At 44.2% G+C, this 19,193-nt stretch overlaps 3 protein-coding genes across 4 annotated transcripts; all 3 read right to left on the reverse strand.

Annotated features, from left to right (window-relative positions):
- Nucleotides 581–4,215, reverse strand: LOC8063889 (3beta-hydroxysteroid-dehydrogenase/decarboxylase). Of its 2 annotated transcripts, none has more exons than XM_021452207.1 (10): nucleotides 3,673–4,215; nucleotides 3,388–3,558; nucleotides 3,165–3,281; nucleotides 3,010–3,089; nucleotides 2,725–2,923; nucleotides 2,426–2,543; nucleotides 2,052–2,226; nucleotides 1,797–1,927; nucleotides 999–1,065; nucleotides 581–901 (listed from the first exon to the last, which is right to left on the reverse strand). In XM_021452207.1, the coding sequence occupies exons 1-10, from the start codon at nucleotides 4,150–4,152 to the stop codon at nucleotides 865–867; spliced, it is 1,575 nt and encodes a 524-aa protein (XP_021307882.1). In that variant the 5' UTR covers nucleotides 4,153–4,215; the 3' UTR covers nucleotides 581–864. The 2 variants fall into 2 exon arrangements, with proteins under 2 accessions (XP_021307882.1, XP_002462664.1); XM_002462619.2 differs by having other exon boundaries at nucleotides 1,771–1,927.
- LOC8063890 (probable hydroxyacylglutathione hydrolase 2, chloroplastic) lies at nucleotides 5,360–9,404 on the reverse strand. Its single transcript, XM_002462620.2, has 8 exons — nucleotides 9,185–9,404; nucleotides 8,618–8,803; nucleotides 7,656–7,859; nucleotides 7,030–7,153; nucleotides 6,809–6,909; nucleotides 6,254–6,328; nucleotides 6,080–6,178; nucleotides 5,360–5,884 (listed from the first exon to the last, which is right to left on the reverse strand). The coding sequence occupies exons 1-8, from the start codon at nucleotides 9,257–9,259 to the stop codon at nucleotides 5,738–5,740; spliced, it is 1,011 nt and encodes a 336-aa protein (XP_002462665.1). The 5' UTR covers nucleotides 9,260–9,404; the 3' UTR covers nucleotides 5,360–5,737.
- LOC8063891 lies at nucleotides 10,638–16,918 on the reverse strand. The gene is made up of 5 exons (XM_002462621.2): nucleotides 16,526–16,918; nucleotides 14,540–15,513; nucleotides 13,997–14,263; nucleotides 13,778–13,869; nucleotides 10,638–11,866 (listed from the first exon to the last, which is right to left on the reverse strand). The coding sequence occupies exons 2-5, from the start codon at nucleotides 15,485–15,487 to the stop codon at nucleotides 10,942–10,944; spliced, it is 2,232 nt and encodes a 743-aa protein (XP_002462666.1). The 5' UTR covers nucleotides 15,488–15,513; nucleotides 16,526–16,918; the 3' UTR covers nucleotides 10,638–10,941.

Here is a 19,193-nt window from a genome sequence, read left to right on the forward strand (position 1 = left end):
AGCATGCTCCTCGGATTATACGCAATATGTCCAAATTAGAAAGCACAATGTATCATTGGATAACTCTATAAACCTCTCCTACCTATACGAAAGTTTGATTCCAAGACGAAATGAAACACATGATAACATCAAAAAATTTCCAAACCATAAATTGTCTATGTAACCACACAAGTTGTATATTCTGTTGCATATTTTCTAGTAAAAGAATATGTTTGATGATTTGGTATCGACCAACAAAAGATTGTCCGTAACGAGGTGGCTCACCATAAGAGCCCAAACTTCAGCACGGAACCACAAATGTTTAATACAGAGTAATAATTCCTCTTCCCACCTTAGACCAAGTTTATAGAAAATATATTGACACCTACTCCCTTTGTCCCTAAAAGACTCAAGCCGAGTACAGGATTAAATACATACACTGTAAAAATATATTCCATAGTAAATCTAATAAATCTTGCTTCGTGTTATAGAGATTTATGTATTTTTCTATAAATTTGGTTAAAACTAAAGAAAACTGACTTAGTAGTTTGGTACCCACGCATGAACATAAAACACATGCTATGCCAACTCACGAATTGTAAAAGGCGGCAAGAAAGGATCCCCACATAAAGTGAAACTTGAACAAAAATATGAAAGTGTCAGTCAAACATTTGGGTAAATCACACAGGACATGTTAGCTTAAACGAGCTAAGATTTTTACAGATAGGAGCACCATTGCTAGTTGGCGACACATCCTTCAGATGTCTCCTCTAGGCTATATACGCCTTCAAAGAGGCTGGCAAATTTCCAACTACTCTATCTATTAGCCAGTTGATTTTGACTGAAGCAATTGCCACCAAACTGTCAATTTCTTCCTCGCATTGTTCATAGACAATGAAGACAATGAACATGGATGCCAATACTGCATACAGGAGAGGAGAAGCAGATGATCAATTTATTTTACAACACTAAATGATCAGTTGATCATAATGTTTAAGTGGCAAAAGAAAGTCCCTTACCAAGACCCATCAGAATTCTGAACTGAAAGCTCAGCATTAGTTTGATGCTGTACAGAAATGCAAATACCTGTAAAATAGTGAAGAAACTATGGATCAATCATTTGTAACTTGATTCTTATATGGTCATGACTTCATTTTAGCTACATTTTCCCTGTCATGTCAGGATTTATTATTGATTTGCAGTGAATTTCAACTTAAAGCCTTATCTTTTAGTTGAGGAAAACTTTAGTCATTTTTGCATCATTTTAAACACTGTGAATCGAGCAGTATTTTCTTAACATGGTAAGTTATTCACCGACTGAGATGGAATGATTGATCCCTTATTACAATCACTAAACTGAGAGTAACCTACACACATCAACGCAACATGACATAAAAAATTGATGTATTTAAGATACAGAAAGACAGTAACCTCATATAAATTATTTCTAGTTCATGATCAACTAAAGCCAAAAGGCCCAAAAGTATACCAAGCTAACCAAAGACTTCAATCACCTAACATGAGTGTAGAAACATTTTCATCAATAGTAATAGTGTGTGCACATTAAATTTTATGAAAACAACTATATCTAATACTATAACATCAGGGGGGGAAATGGTTCATGAATATGCTAGAGATAGACCAATCACTGAAGTAGATTAAATCCAAACGGCATATGTGGGCTCAAGGAGCCAAATTTAGTAGGCAGCACCTAATGGAAAACAACCTCATATTGGGTATTTTTAATGAACAAAGCCCCCAGCCCCAGGAGACACAAAGCTGAACACCAACCTTCAAAAGTAAGCTCCAGTTTTCACCTTCTGCTAGAACCCTTAGTTTATGAATGCTCCCATTCCATGCAGAAGCCAGAGACATAAGTGAATTCCTCAATGCTAAGTGTGATACTTCAAAATGCTCAGGTGTAACCTTCTCAACTGTAAAACCAAACCTGCAATAGGGGTTCAACTTCAGTATTCAAACATAGCACAATACAAAATCATTTTGCAAGAACTGGGGAATATTAATTTCAGATTATTGTACTCAAAAGATAGCTGAACAACCAAAACACGTACACTTCTGAAGGCAGCAAACCATGGATAAAGAGACCAAGGGAGAGCACTAGAAGAAATTTGGCAGCCGATGAAACAAAAGTTCTGTCTGAAAGCAGGAACCAGTAGAAAACCAGAAACAATACTGTGACAAATGAAAAGGTTCTCTTTTCATCCCTCCAAAGAAGAATATCAGCAGCTGCAGTGGAAATGGAAGATGTCAACAGTGCAAAACAAATATTTATCATAACCGAGTGATAGTAAGTAAACAACAATGAAAAGTGTTCTACACAACTATATCAGAAAAGTTTGGTGTCCAAGGCTCTTGTTCATTCAATTTGGTGGAAAGCAGAAAACACAAGAGAGACATTTTCTTATAAAAAAAAGGATTATATCACCTGTTCCACTTCCTAGCAGCTTATCTACCTTCGATGATCCGCAGGAGCCTTGTTTTCTTGACAACCCCAAATTATCTGATAGTTCTGTAAATGACCCAACAGTTCTCATAATTCCATCCTGATACACGTTAAACATTAAAATTTATTAATTATCAACATCTGCATTGCAAGAAAAAGAAAGCCCTTGAAGGGGCCTATGCATGTGCCTTTACACGGAACATATCAAAACATGGGCATTACCAAACAAATGATGGGAACATATGTGATTGCAATATAGCAAGGTAACAAAACAAGCTCACCTCCAATGTTACAATCGGGTGGTATCCAAGTAATCTTCTGGCTCTTGAAGTGTTAAAGGTTCTAGTGCATGACAAGAAGTATATTGTATCTGAATGGAGAAGAGGGGTGGAAAGCATTTGAAAACCAAGCCTGTGATGAATCATTTTGGAAACCAAGGCTGCAGACGTTAACATCTTGGCAGGAAGATTAATCCTGGGCCTAAATGGATGAGAAACCACAGCACATGTTAACTTCACGAGTTGCCTTCAAAGAGTAGAGAGGAGCAAAGAGGGAGGGAGAAATACCTCTGACAACCCATGGCTTCCATAATGCAATTCATAAACTCCCATGTTTCCATAGGTTCATCATTCGTAACAAAAAATGGCTGTAAAAGTTCAGTGCAGAATTAACCATAAAAGTAATATTGCTGAACATAGCCCTTTTACCTCTAAAAATGTACCTTGCCAGCTACGGAAGCTGCATTCGAAGACAAGGCTTGCTCAGCACAAATATTGGCATGGGCCACATTTTCCACATAGGTAAAATCAGACATGTTACTGCCACTGCCTATTACAAACTGAAAAGAACTACATAAGAAAACTAGTATTTCATAGTTTGAAGAAGCATGGGGAAAATTTCCAGGTCATGTTTTATAATAGCAACTTCCAGATGGTTTATACTACCTTGCCCAAGGGAGACCTTGCATATCCAGCAACAAACCTCACCAAGCTGGAATCGCCCGGACCGAAGAGATTGCTCGGTCGCAGCACGCATGTCCTCATCCCGTCCACCCCGTCCGCACCGAGCACCATCATCTCTACCTGCGCCCTCAGCTCGCTCACCGCATTTCCAAACTGCGCCCATAGCCAAAACCCAAGCGGCCCGTCAGACCAATGGCAGCTCCAAACCCAAGGATCCCAAATCCAAGCGGATCACGATGGGAAACACAATGCCGCGAGTAACCAAACCTTGTCAGGGTAGGGCGCGGAGTCCTCGTCGGCGTTGATCACATCGCGGGCAACAGAAGCGACCACGTCGGCCGAGCCGGTGTACACCAACCTCTCCACGCCGGCGGAGCGGCAGGCCGCGAGGAGCCGCCTCGTGCCCTCGACGGCGAAGCGGTGCAGGGAGAGGAAGGACCCGTCGCTCCCGGAGGCGGCCGCGGTGGTGGCGTCCACATGGAAGACAGCCGCGGCGCCGGCGAGCGCGGAGACGAGGCGCTCGTGGTCCGAGAGGTCGACGTCGTGGTGGTAGACGAGGTGGGAGGCAGACGGGCCGGGCGCCGGGGACGGCGAGGTGGGGGAGGAGGGGTCGAGGATGGCGACGGCTGACCAGCGGCCGGAGGCAGCGAGCGCCGCGGCCAGGTAGCGGCCGAGGAGGGTGCAGCGACCGAACGTGACGGCGCAGGCGGGCTTCGGCGGGGGCGGGCCGGGCTCGGCGGTCGCCATCGGTGGTGGGGTGGGAGTGGGGCGGAGGTGGGGTGGGGGACAAGAAGAAATGGGGGAGAGCACGAGGGGTTTTCGTTTCACAATCTTGGCTGCTTTTGTTTTACCTTTTTTTTCAAAAAAAATAAGGCCTGTTTAGTTCCCCACCCAAAAAATTTTCATCCATCCCATCGAATCTTTGGACACATGCATGAAACATTAAATGTAGATAAAAAAATAAACTAATTACACAGTTTGGTTGAAAATCGCGAGACGAATCTTTTAAGCCTAGTTAGTCCATGATTAGCCTTAAGTGCTACAGTAACCCACATGTGCTAATGACAGATTAATTATACTTACTTGCAGTTTCCTGACGAGTTATGTAATTTTTTTTTATTAGTTTCTAAAAACCCCTCCCGACATCCTTCCGACATATCCGATGTGACACCAAAAAAATTTTCATCTTCAATCTAAACAGGCCCTAAAAATAAGTAAGCACTGCATGCTGGAACACTGAGAGCTTCCTGTCGACATTTCTGTGTAGTTCGATCTTACTTTTGCGAGTAAATAGTTTCGACCTTTGGCAAGAGATTAAAGCTTGACGATAATGATGATAATATGAATTTTCACAAGTTTAGGATCGAATCTCTATTCAATGAGCTTTGAAATGATTTCTTATGTATACATCATTTAAATTACTTGACTAGAATAAAATGCTATGAAATTTCTACATGAATTCGAGCTTAATCGAGTCGAACTCGAACAGCTCATGGAATCCCAAGCTTTCGTTTTGACAAACCAAAGAACAGCTGGCCTGACGGCATGTTATTAGCGAAAAGAATAGCTCGCTGATTAAACTTTCCACCTGTTCGGGGTATCAACAATTCGACATGTCAATAGCTCGCTGATTTAACTTTCGGCCTGTTCTGGGGATCACAATCAGCACGTCAATTGGACAATTTGGTTAGCAGTAAACTTCCATAGTACCACGAGCTCAAAGTTCAGCGTGACAGGATCATCCAGGGCGTTCAGATTACCAGAGAAGCTTCGGAAGAATCATGGCACATCATGCTAATGCTTACTCTTTCGGGTCGGTGACGCATCACATCGACCATGATTGATGATTGAGCGGCAATCTTCCAAAATGTGACGTAAATTCCAAGCCTGGCATTCATGCCATCAAGCAAAGGACCCCAATAAGCACCTTTCATACCAGTACCCTACAAGTACATTTCGAAGCATTGCACTGTTGATACCATATTCATGCGGCTAACAAACATGGATACATGCAAATTGAAAGGCAATGTATCCAAGTTAAAGTATTGAATAAGAACTGAAGATTGACTATGAAACAGCTAAGTGGTGTTTTTTACAGAGAGTAGATGGTAGCAGAACACGCTTATTTGTAGTAGTAAAAAGAATCACTGATTGCTATAGACAAGCACTGCCCAAGCTACATACACTCGACATAATTTTGCCGAAGCATTTCAAAATCTAGCTCAAACAATATATACCTTCCTTTCCTCCTATGTTTCTTGTGACTTAGAGGTTCTCTGTCTGAACTTTAACAAGATATAGGTCATATGTCACGAGAATTTCCTTTTGTTAGTCAGAAGTTATCTTTTGCTCGACGGACAACTTCAAGCACCCGATCTTCATCGAAATGATCTGGAATGGACAGTGTGCTCTTAATTTCTGGATTGGAGGTCCGCAAGAAAGGATTGCATTCCTTCTCCCTTCCAATTGTTGTTGGCACCTGCAAACATGAAATTTGGATTAAGGATTTAAGGTCAGAGTAAAATGTGGAAACATTCTCAAGTTAAGTATTGCAGAGTGTGAAATGTTCACAAGAAAGAATGGAATCAAGGACTTTTAAAGTAAACAAAGCTAGAAATGCATAATTTCATGCTTAAGAAGCATTAGCTTGTCAGAAAGACTGAGATAATATTACCGTGGGTATATTCTTATTACGCAACTCAGCTGCATTTGCAGCATATTCCTGCAATGCTTTATTTCCTGGTTCTACACTCAAGGCAAACTTTGAATTACTCTGCACAGAGGAACATCAGGCATTAAATAACAGATCCGATGCAGGAAACTGGAAATGAAATGAAAAATTACTCACCAAGGTATATTCATGCCCACAGTATACTTTTGTATCATCAGGTAGAGCTGTAATTTTCTGGAGTGAGGAATACATCTGCAATGAGGCAGGCTGAAATGGTCATGTAATCTCAAAGATAAGGAGAAGTCACTAAGCCATAGATGATAAATAGAACTACTAAGAGTTCACAACCTTCTAGATTTCTATTAAATGATTAAAGTCCATCATATGAATAATTATTAGATTTAATTACAATTATCCCCATGTTCAAACAAATGAAAATACAAATACTGACATAATGTAGAACAAACTCAGTCATTCAAGTTCATAGACCATTTTTAAACTTTTATATACCTATCTTGCTTACTCATGCTTAGACGTTCTAATAGTTGCAGTGGAGAAATAATTTAAGTTTGATTAAAAAATTCTGAAGCTCCAACAAAAATGTTTGTTGTTCAAAATTAAGAGACTTCTTTGGTGAAATAAAAGCACTACAAAGGAGTGACTTGTCACGGAAGTCCAGTCTTCACACAACATACATGTATATGAACATATTTGCAAGCAAGTAAAAAAAACCTGCTGTGGAGTCCCTTCGAAAAGCTTTCCGCATGATAGATTGAACAAGGTGTCACCTGTAAATATAGCTCCAGAACCAGCGAAATAATAGCACACATGACCTGATAGAAATACATGGAAAGTCAACGAAAAGCCTTTGTGTGCACTCAAGGAGTTAATCATTCAACTTTGAATGCAAGAATGAATATAAGATGAGTCATAAGAAAGTTTCAATCAAACACCTGATGTATGCCCAGGAGTTTCCAGTACAAGAACTTGATGGCCAGCAAACATCCATGTGTCACCCTCCTTAAGGGTGATGTCAATACCAGGTATTCTGTCCTTATCTTTCTCAGAACCAATTACCTAAAATGTATATGATCATCAGAATTCAGAATAAATCAGACACACCAATCTTCATCTATATACAATTAACATTATGTGTTTCAGGTGGCAGAAGCAATCCAGTATATAAACAATGAAAACTAAAGGAAAGACTTGCATCAAACAGTTCCTTCAAAACACCTGAAAAACATCAAAACTTAGATTTGATACTGTAGGCACTAGGCAGAAATCATGCCCAAACTTGAGTCATAGCCATTAGTATATGCTCTGTTTTGAACTTCATCAGTTATATAATTCAATCTCAAAAACTAAAAATATTGTTGAATTTAACAGATACTTTATTGATAAGAATAATATATGCTATAAAAACACTCATAATAAGTCCATCCTTGCGTATAGCCCTATTGGTTTCACTTTAGCCCATAACAATACACATTTTGATTGTGTCACTGTCACATACTGTATCAGAGTCACTGAACGATACAGGAAAAGAAAGAACAAAGAAAAGGGCCCAAAGCTATACCTTTGCACCATATTTTGCCTTCAATTCCAAGTTTCCACCAGTATGATCATAGTGATGATGGGTGTTCAGTATATAAGTCAAGTTCTGGTTCCTCTTTTCCAATGCATTGATAATAGGCATAGCCTCAGAAGGATCCACAACTCCAACTGTTCCAGTATCAACATCATGCAGGATATATGCATAGTTGTCTCGAAGGCATGGTACCTGCATATTTGACCAGGACAGTTGCTGATGAATATTAAGGACACTCAGTAGTCAGTAATGTGATTGAATGATAAGAAATATCTACAGATAGGAGGATAGTTATGTAAAGAGCAACAAGTTTGTGGTAACAACTGATTATAAGAAGTCATTCAAAAAATGTCATATTTATTGTTTTGGCTATTCATAACAATGTCTGCTTTTTCTTTATGATATCCACTATGATGATCTAGGACAGGAGCCAAGCTGTTCCATCAAAAGAAGTTTAGTCAATTGTGTGGAGGCAACTGTGAAAAATTAATGTCCAAATTATGTGGGCCGCCAATGTATGCTTGAGCTTGACAGTGTCAATCTTAGAGTCTAAGGGGTCTGGTCCACAAAATCATAGTTAGGTATAGAACAGAGGAAACAACATAATGCCAAGCATGAGTAAAGCAGTGAGAGTGGATCAAGAATGAGACTTCTTTTCATGGACACCAGCTCTTTCCAACTAAAAATGGTCTTATGAGTTATGACCTTGTATTTTCTTTCTACAAAGCATTGACATCCAATTGTAAGGAACTCATCACAACTGATTGAAATAAAATAAAATCTGCAGAACTAACTGTCTTCACTGCTGGCTTCTCTCCTAAAGAGCACCACCATGTCGATACAGAAACAGGGTGCTTACATCGATAAGCATTAAACAAATATCAATAAGCATCGAGTCTTAAGCACCCAATAGCTAGATAGAAGTCATGCAGGTATTTCAGACCACTTACAAGCTCAATTTGCAGCGACGAAGAGACGCTGGTCATGTTGCAGAGGAACCGCCCTGCGCCAAAAACACGACCCACTCCATACAGTGTCCTCAGTGGCATGACCAAGAGGGTGCCGATTCCATACAGCAGTGGCTTCCCGGGCCATTGCTTCCGCACGCTTGGCAGCAAGGACGGCTGCCCCCTCATCTGCAAAATAACAGAAGCAGACCAAAATAATTTTGTCACAACCAAGAATTCACAGAGAACTACTCACGCAACGGTGCACTAACCCCACCAAACCCGTCTCCATACCGCGCAAATCAACAGAAAAACTAACTAGCTCGAGTGAAGGGAACAACTACAGAACCGATAGACAGGTGGGCATCTCCGCAATAGCGCGGGAAGCCAGGGGCTGTCGTGCGAAACGACCCGTTCCGTTGGAACCGAGGCAGTTGCAGACTTGCAGGCCACCGGCGATGCGCCGCGACGGAAATCCCCAACCCCAGATCCAAACCCCTCCGCCGAGAACCACCGCGAAAAGGGGACGAGTCGATGTGGAAGGGGGAGAGACAGAGAGAGAGGGGCGACCGTGGGGGCGGCGGAGGAGGAGCAGCGCGGGAGGGAGGAGGCCACGATCGAGCACGCCTTCGACAGCATCCTCATCCCCGCTCCCTCCCTTCGTTGCTCGCAGCGAGCGCTGCCGCCTTCAGAGGAGACGAGACGAGACGATGCGCTGCGTGGCGTGGCGTGGGGAGCGAGGAGAGAGAAGAGGGGGGAGGGGACGGCACGGCGAGTAGAGGAGAGTAGTGGGAAAGGAAGGAAGGCAGAAGAGGTTGGGCGGCTGTTGATGGCGCTGGCTCGCCCGTGCCGGACCCACACGGACACACGGGGCCCCCGAGGGTGTCTCCTCCGGTCCTCCCAGATCGCGAGCCGTCCGTCGGGCGATCGACGGCGCAGATTGCCGCGAAGCTTGGTGCGTGGCGGGGGGACCGACGTCATGCGCTCGTGATCGTTCCCAGTGGGCGGAGCCGCGTGTTCCCATTTGTCAAAGTGGTGCACGGCCGGCCCGGCGCGTACAAACGCTTTTTAACGCCGCCTGGCGCTTGCAAGTTGCAACCAAACCCAGCATTTTTTTTCACACGAATTTGTGACGATTCTCTTGGATTTCAACCTCATCCCGCGCACACAAATCTGTTGGCGCTTGTTCCTAAAAGAAATAGCTCTCTCACGGTCTCACCCTAACACCCCGTCAAGATACGCCGCTTATATCACTTGTAAAGAATAAAAATATTAAACTAGAATGAATTTCAAACAATACGAAAACCAGTGTCGAATCAAGAACAAAAGTAGATGTTTTCTATGTCCATTAATTAGATGGTAACGAAGCAAAATGATGATGTGGCATTGGAATTAAAGAAGAGCAATGGTTTTTTGAGACCGATTGCGGTGGGAGTTTTAGCTGCATTCAATAGATTGTTATGTAAGCATTTTCATGATATGAGAATGTTTTTAAGAAAAGAAAGAAGTGAGTTCGATGGGGGATGGAACCCTCTTAGCTTAGTTTTCAACTATAGATGAGTTATAAATTTAAATGTCTATGAAATAACGAAACTATACATCGAGAGTGATTGTTCCATCCATGTTTCATTACATTGTGTTTTTTAAAAACAATGCCATGTAACTCTATGAGATAATAAACCATGTCTACATAAAAACTAAAATATAGAAAGACGTCATAGATGATGAAGAGAGAAATATGTAATTAGACAGAAATCTATTTCTAAAAAAACTGTCTATTAGAAATGTAGCTACTATATATTCCATAATTATAAAAACCAACTATAATTTCTGTGATGGGACTGTTCTCGTTGAATATTTCTTGTCCTAAGTTTTATTAAAAGCATGTTCCGTGCAAGTGGTTGACATTTGACTAATGACTACACAGAACAGCACGTGATAGCACAAACAGATTTTCCTCGGTTACTCCAAAGGTCAAAGAAGTTTATATGGATTAGGAGAACAGCATATATACCCGTAGTACTAACGAACAGTCCATATTCTCTGTCAAAAGAATCACTTTCCAATCTCGAAAAATCAGAAAATCATCAATGGAGCAATACTCCGTAATTCAGAGCCACCCAGTCGACGTCAGTGATAAATACAGGTCAAATTTTCACCACCTTTTCTTTCTTTTGTGACCATGATAAGAAATAAGAGAAGCTGAAAGGCTCAAAGCCCAACAAAGAAACAACAGAAACGAAGCCTACATTAGCTAACCCAGCCCATTTCTGGCCCAATCAAATTCCACACTATTAACGGCCCAATTGGGACCTCCCATCCACGCGTCACCCCTTCTTCCCGTTCGTCGGCGCGGCCGCCCCGCCGCCTCCGCCACCGCCGAGCATTGCGGCGGCAGAGTCGACATTGGTGAGTAGATACTCGTAGATCTTTTTTCTTAGCCGCTCTATTGTCTCCTCGGGTACGCCGCAGCCGCCGTTCGCGGGGACAGGGGCGGTGCTCGCGGTGGTCGCCTCACCGTCTGCGTCGGCCGGCGGCAGCGACGGAGTCTCGCTCCGCTTCCCGATCTCGCCGAGCCAGTCGTTGACGCGCTTTAGCTGCGGGAGCATCCTGGCCGCGCGCTCGCGGTCCCACGGCGCGGACGCTGCCACGTCGGCGTCCAGGAACCGCTCCACGAAGCCGAGGAACCAGCCCCTTGACTCCTGTCCGAGCCGCTTCGCCAGCTCGCCCCTCTCCTCGGCGCCTCCTCCCCTCTCCCACTCCGGCGGCGCGGGCGTCGTCGTCAGCGCCGCTGCAGCCGCCGCAGTGCCCGTCCTCGCCTTCCCCTTCGCGGGGGACAGCCGCGACTTGGGCGACGGCGATGATTTGGTAGCCGTGGCCGCTGCCACCGCCGGCTTCGCAGTCTCGTCGACGACGACCACGGCCAGCGGCGAGGTGACGGTGGTGGGGACCGGTTTGAGGTTGTAGATGCCGAAGGCGGACAGGTCCGTAGCGAGAGCGGCGCTCACCCAGGACGTAGCTCGGCGCCGGCGCTCGGCTGTGATGGCAGCGGCCTCCTCGTCGGTAGCGGAGCCCACCGTTCCAGCGTCGCTGGCTGCCGAACAATCTGGCGAGGTTGCAGATGTGGCAGACTTGGCGAGGGTGTCGGTGATCACCGTGGCGCGCGAAAGCGCGGCGTGGAGGGTGAGAAACTGCTCTACGGCTGCCTGCGGGTTCTGCTCCTCTGCCGTGGAGCTCACCTCCGCGTACGAGCTGCTCCGGCCAATACAAGGCAGATATGGTCAGTAAAACACTGGTAGCAAAAAAATGTAAATAAAATAAAAACTAAAAATGCATCGTGGTGCAACTCTTGCCGTGAACTCTAACAGATACACAAAAGAATTGCCGTAACAGACTCAAGACACCAACTTTGGCCTTGTTTAGTTCCCAAAATATTTGCAAAAATTTTCAGATTCTCCGTCACATCGAATCTTTAGACGTATGCATGAAGTATTAAATATAGATGAAAATAAAAACTAATTGCACAGTTTGGTCGAAATTAACGAGATGAATCTTTTGAGTCTAGTTAGTCCATAATTAAACAATATTTGTCAAATACAAACGAAAGTGCTACTGTTCCTATTTTGCAAAAAAATTTGGAAGTAAACAAGGCCTTTTTAACACACAGTTGAAATCTAGAGAGTGAATTCGACATTGCCATCATTGGATTAACTGGAGAATATACTGGAGCTAGCGATGTAAATAAACAGGTATTTTCAGTAGAAGACAACAGCATGCAGCTACAAGTACAGCAGGAGAAACTTCCTGTTTGTCTAGGCATACGGTACAATAGCATGGTTCGGAGACAGAAACATGTTCATGTTGAACCCTGTCCTGGACCATCTGGATGCCAACAAGCAAAACTAACACAGTACAAGCCAAGGCATCAACTGTTTGCAAACCTGTGTATTTCACAATACAAGATTTCTTTTTCCTGTTCTCTGGGCTGTACCTTCTGCAAGCTTGTACTTTCTAGCATGTCCAAATGGGCAATTCACAAATGTTCACAGATAGTAGTAACTCAGAATGCCAATTATTATATGTTTTGAAATTCAGATCTTTGGTAAAAGTCTAGGTTAACCTATGCGAGTTAATCTTGATGTGTAAAAACAATTTTTATTTGGAAAAAAAAAAACATGAGTGAAAACATTCATAGCTAACGTCTGCCCTCAGATCAGAAAAAAGATGGATAGCAGGGACCACTCCAGCATGGGTCTCGAGCTCCAAAAGGGAGGAACCGAGCTGGTTGATAGCATTATTGCAACATGCTAGACAGCTCGAACTGAGACATTTGGACCATGAGATGAGACCTACGGGTTATTCATGATCTTGCCCCAGTGTGGTGCAATCAGAAACCAACCATGTGACAATGAACAGCAGGCTTTGCTACAAGCACAGCTGATACCACCTGTCCTGGGTTCCCGATCACCATGTCCTGTATCTAGCATGTTCGTCAGCACGGGAACAGGCAATCAAGGCTGTCTACGGCCAGATGCATGTGATCTTTGAAGCCTTCATAAGGCTTGTCCTTGGAGCATAGTTGACTACTTGACTCATTTCTATTAAAGGATTTCAAGAATATTGAAACAGCAGGAGAGCACTGCTGGAGAGCACAAAAGTGTAAGTTCAATGTGAAAATTTGGCAGAAGATTGATCCATGAGGATTTTTTTTTTCGAATTTGAATTAACTGGAAGCATAGTATGCTGATAACAGTAGGTGCCACATCTTCTGCATAATTAGATAGAGGCTAGCAGAATATGGCAGGTTTCCAAATCAAACCACAAGATTCTCTTCTACTATATTTTAATAGACAGACCATCAAGCATGTGATGCCATCTAAGTGTCAAATGTACGTTTATAGTTATCTATAAGCTAGGGATGCTTTGCCGGATTTAAGTACAGAATAAAGCTGCAGTTTGAAAAGAATACAAGCATTAGGAGCTACAAGATAGGGATAAAAGAATGGATTGAACAGCGAAACAACTCGGTCGGAGTCATAGGGAATATATGAAACGGTATGTCTTATGTCATAGTCTACCAATAAGAAAATGTGCCTAGAACTAGTTAGAAAACATACAAAAATTGTCATAATCATAGAGCTTGTATCCAGAAGAAAAAAGTACCTCAAACATCTGAGCAAGCTCTCTGCAGCAGAAGCTTCTTGCATGGCTTCAACAGCAGCTATTTGTGCTGATTCCCTGTACTTCAGAATCTCCTGTTACAGAGACAACAGGGTATGCCAATTTAAATTTTGAAATACTCAGCAGTGCTTGATCTTTCAAACTACTGTGGAAGCAAGAGTTTAAAACCATATTAATTGTGTCAATGAATTTTAGCCATACCTTTCCTAGTTTGGCAAGAGATGGAGGGAGTGATGTCCATGAAGTGCTAATATCGGTTAGTTTTTTGCTGTTGGGAGGAACCTTCACTAGATTTGTAACATTAGAGTTTCCTAAAACCCCAGAAGTTCTCTTTACAGTAGGAATATGCTTCTTAACTGCTTTGTCAGCGTCATCTGAGGGAGCACTTGCGGTGCTCTTCCTAGCAGCTTTCTGACTATCATCTTTATGAGGCACCTTCTCATCCACTGGTGATTTTCGTCTAGGAGTCTGCATATTAAGAATGTACATATTATCTTAGCTTTGAGTAAAAATAAATGGTCAGTGCAAATGGGAAGAAGACCATCACATTTCCTTGCCAGTTACCACACATGATGTCATTGATGAGACAGTACTAAACAGATATTATGAGATAGTCTCTATTATCCACTATCACTGGGGATTCTAAAAGTTGAACAAGCCTGAAGTAAGTGGCTGAACCCAGTAGTCACATAAACTAGTTGCATTATCTATTACACTGATAGAGAGAGTCAGCATATTACATACCATTGGGATCTTGTTATCAGACTTCCTGTCAGGTTTGGCCGTCTTTGATTCTGAATTTCCTTTTCCTTTAATATCTGTGTTCCCTTCCCAGCTTCTTCTCAAGGCCTTTGGCCCTGATCCAATACTCAACACAGAGCTACTGATCGAATTGCCAGCAGAGGACTTTCTCCCGGCACTAGTAGCCTTCAAAACAGAAGCAGCCTTTTCTAACAAGGAAAGCCTAGAAGATGAAGCTTTCTCTGCTCCTTTTACTTTGTTCCTCTGTTTCAGATCATTAGAGAATCTGTCGAATGATGCAGGTAGAGAATAGACACTGGTTGGTGATGAAGGTGTAGACCTAGTAATAGCTGGCTTCACCTTTGATTTAACTACTTCCTTCTTATCACCAATCCCATTCAAAGCTTGTCTCGACAGTGAAGAGTTTGATTTGGTGAGCATCGGCTTCTTATTTTCCGCCCCAGTAGGCTTGCGCGAAGCATTTATTTTCTCCAATTTGCTCGTTTCCTTTTCTAGTGACAAGATGCTGGCATCCTTCATTCCATTTGATGGCTGCGCCTTCTTGCTGCCATGAAATTTGGAGGAGCTGGTCACCACGAGATCCTCAGGGGTGCCAACACAAGCATGGCGACCAGGAACTGGCCGAACTCCTCTAAGGATGGGAACCGGAGTGGCTGCCTCTAGACGGTCCACATGGATGAACTGGCCCAGCTGAATCTTGTCGCTCAATATGAGATCATGCTGTTCCTCTGGAAGGGAAACATAGGTCGCGTGGGATGAATCGGACACCTTGAGGTAGAACCCTTGGTTGGTGAACAGATCGCTCCCGGCGAGCGCTGGGACAATGCTGACAACCTGAAGGAGCGAGGACCGATGCTCGCCGGCGACTTTTACATCCGTGTTCATATGCTGAAGGAGCTTCACGAGGACACCCGGCACCAATGAAGCCATTGTCGTGAATCCTTAAGCGCATTACTCTGCATTGTCCAACCAACAATGCAATTATCATCATTGCCCTCATATATCATATAAAAGCACGGGACAATTTGGAATCAAAAAGTAAAAATCCGGCAGGCAATCTGGCAGTTCCTAACGAAAGTGAGACCAACACCCCTGAATGCAATAAAGGTTGCAACTTTTTCGTGAATGTAATGTGCAGAAGAAACCTGGCTCACAAGTCACCGCGGATCGCATTTACTCATACCATACCAAGAATCGCCGCACGGCGATTCGAGTACGGAACCTCAAAGAATTGCACGGAGACAAACGATAATTTCAGAAAGCACACAAACGAAGAAAATGGAGCAAACCTACTGAAGAATATCACTAAATTGACAGAAACCATAGAACCCTCCTTAATGTCGCAAGTGGCTACGCAAGAAATGCCGCTCGAAATGCAAATTATGGAAGGAGTACGCCTGGGGAATATATGTCTTTGCTTGTAAGGAAATGAATTGAACTCGGTCCAAACCGAAACATGCGCAACAGACACCCACAAGAGGCAGTACACCACATACTAGTACCAGCAGAAGTCATCGAGGCATCAATGTGGGCGGTGGAGGTCCTGTCAGTCCCCGAACCCAACTTTCCCCCCTCGACAAAGAAAATCTTGAAAAGAGAGGAAGAACAGCACCAACCAAATCTTGCGCACAAAAAGTACCACCACTGGTTGCCCTATCAATTCTTGCAACCTTAAACAACCGCTGAATTCGACGCGAAGCAATTAGCGGAGGATATAACAGACACTTTGCAATCAACAGCCGGCCTCATCCTCGCACCGACCCCAGGGCTCGCTGTCCTGAACGAATGTTCCTCCTGGTCGGAGGAAGCGGCAAGCAATGGCAAAATTTGGGGGGGAAAGAGTCGCTTGGGTGCAGCAAACGCGACGGCAAAACCGCAAAAGCAAATCGCTCGGAGAGGAAGGGAAAGGCGAAAAATCTTGGAACAGGGGAGTAGTAGGAGGAGGAGGAATCGGGGGGAAACGCTAACCTCTCGGCGGAAATCCGGGCGCCTCGTGGTGGTTTCTTCTCCTCCGCTCTCCTCCTCCGGCTTTGCTGTGGGCGCACGGAGGGAGGAAAGGCTGGCTGGCTTGGATTGGAGCAAAGCTGGCTTCCACCGGCTCACCGCTCGCGTGGTATAGTACGCAGCTCCGCCCTGCTGCGTCCGTCGCGGGGTACGCAGGTCCGGTCAGAGGGGCGGAGTGGGGAGGAGGAGCGCGGCCGCGCGCGTCAGTCGTCGTCACATCCAAGAAAAACAAGTCAAGGATCCGTCTCCCGCTCCGCGGCTCCACTCGTTGCCTTTGGCCGTGGCTGCCTCCAGCCCTGGACCGCTGCGTTGGCCGCGCTTGCTCCAGCCGAGAGGAGCAGAGAGAGAGAGAGCTAGTAGTCCTAGTACTAGTAGTAGAGACGAATCTACTAGCTCTGCCGCTGTGCTGCTTGGGCTTTGTTTACTTCCTAGAAAATTTAGCAAAATTTTTTATATTCCCCGTCACATCGAATCTTTAAACGCATGCATGGAGTATTAAATATAGACGAAAATAAAAACTAATTGCACAGTTTGGTCGAAATTAACGAGACGAATCTTTTGAACCTAGTTAGTCCATGATTGAACAATATTTGTCAAATACAAACGAAAATGCTACAGTGTCCATTTCCCAAAAATTTTGGGAACTAAACAAGGCCTTGGCTTTGTGGGGGGGATGTGGAGTGGAGAGAGCCGGAGCGGGCAGCGCAGCGGCGACGAGGGGTGGGTGCCCAGCGCAGGCGGCAGTAGTAACCGTAGCGACTAGCGAGCAGCTGACACACGCAAGCCAGGGCGGACGCGTCCACTGTGCAGCGTGCAGCAGCACAGGCACAGCAAGGCAGTCACCCCTCCCTCACCCGTCGTGGCCGGCCTTGCGTGGTGTGCAGTATCCTAGCCGGTAGGGGAGAGGAGAGGCGGTGGTGGTGGGTGGGTGGTGTGCTGGTGCCGTGGTGGTGGTAACTGTTGCGGTGAGCCGTTGCTTTCCTCGGGCCAAGACAAGCTTGGCCGTTTGGGCATTGGGAAAGGAGAGGAGGCTCCTCCATTCTTTACTCACATCACCTTTGTTTAATCTTGTCCTCGATTTGGCAACAATGAGTTCTCTACGCCTCGGATCCGAATTGCCGTGTTATTACTTACGTATACGTAATTAATAGTCGTAATGACATGGTAGGTTCCGTAATGTACAGTACAGTGCACCGTCCGTCTTGTGCACGAGGGAATCCGAACAGTGGCCGGAGCAGTAGCAATGGCCGGTCCTGCTGCTGCCAAAGGTTGAATTGGAACCGAATTGATTAGCGACGACGACGAAAGCCAGCGAGTGATTGGCACCCCGTAACCACCCCGCGCGTAATGCCGCGCCGGCCGGTCGATTAGAGCAAGTATTATAATGGGCTGTAAGCTGGCTAAATGATGAGGTAGAGGAGAGAAGAGATGAGAGAGAAGAGAAGGAGGCTGCAAACTTACAGCCAGCTTAGGAACCAAGGAACTTTGTGAGAGAGATAAGTAGGCCAGTGAATAGCTAACTATTGTATGGGTGAACTGGGAGAAGGCTGTAAGAAACCTTACAGCCCAGCAAGTGGGCTGTATTATTAAACTTGCTTACGTAAGTAATCAGTTACGTAAGCAGTCGGTACGGCTAATCGACGCGGAACAGTCGTGCCGTCGTGGCGTGCTACAGCCCGCGCCTCTTCTTCTTCAACCAGGCACCGCCTTGCTGCAACTGCAACCATGGTGGATCCATGTGCTCCACGGACGATAAGCTGCCCTCTGGTACCCAGGTGGAAGCAGTGTAGGTGTACGTCCATTGCTCCTACTGAAGCAATTCATTTGAACGTACCCCTACTCCCTCCGGAGTCAATAAATTTTAAGTTTTACTAAGGCCCTGTTTAGTTCTCCACCTAAAAATTTTTTATCCATCTCATCGAATCTTTGGACACACACATGGAACATTAAATATAGATAAAAAAATAAACTAATTACACAGTTTAGTTGAGAATCGTGAGACGAATCTTTTAAGCCTAGTTATGCTAATGACAGATTAATTATGCTCAATAAATTTGTATTGCAGTTTCCTAACGAGCTATGTAATTTGTTTTTTTATTAGTTTCTAAAAACCCCTCCCGACATCCTTCTGACACATTCGATGTGACACCCAAAAAAATTTTCATCTCTAATCTAAACAGGCTCTAAAGGTCTCTTACTCTCTTTGATATGAAATAAGCGGGGGCTCCATCTAACAATGGTTTACTATTCATAGAATCTCTTTTTCTCTCTTCTCTCATCCTCTCACAGAGTCATGAAGCCTGAAATTTTGGCTCCCCCTGATTCCCCTGCGCTATAGTGAAGCCACATTATAGGAGCCGAGCACTTGGAATCCCTACCAAAAGAACCTCAAATATACAAAAGAATACTGATATTAAGGATACCAAATACTACTAAACATATCTAAAGAAACCTTTAAATATTAATATCATTTTCTAAAAATCTAATTAAAATTAAGAATGTTTAACTTCTTAAAGCAGGAGATGTGCTCTAATTTTGAGACGGAACGAGTACGTGTTTTTTTTTTTCTGAAAGTGCCGACCACACGTTCATTCCCCTGATTCATAATTCTGTACCATCTCTAGAGGTTATT

The sequence above is a fragment of the Sorghum bicolor genome, chromosome 2 (assembly GCF_000003195.3).
Source record: "Sorghum bicolor cultivar BTx623 chromosome 2, Sorghum_bicolor_NCBIv3, whole genome shotgun sequence".
NCBI classification, from domain to species: Eukaryota; Viridiplantae; Streptophyta; class Magnoliopsida; order Poales; family Poaceae; genus Sorghum; species Sorghum bicolor.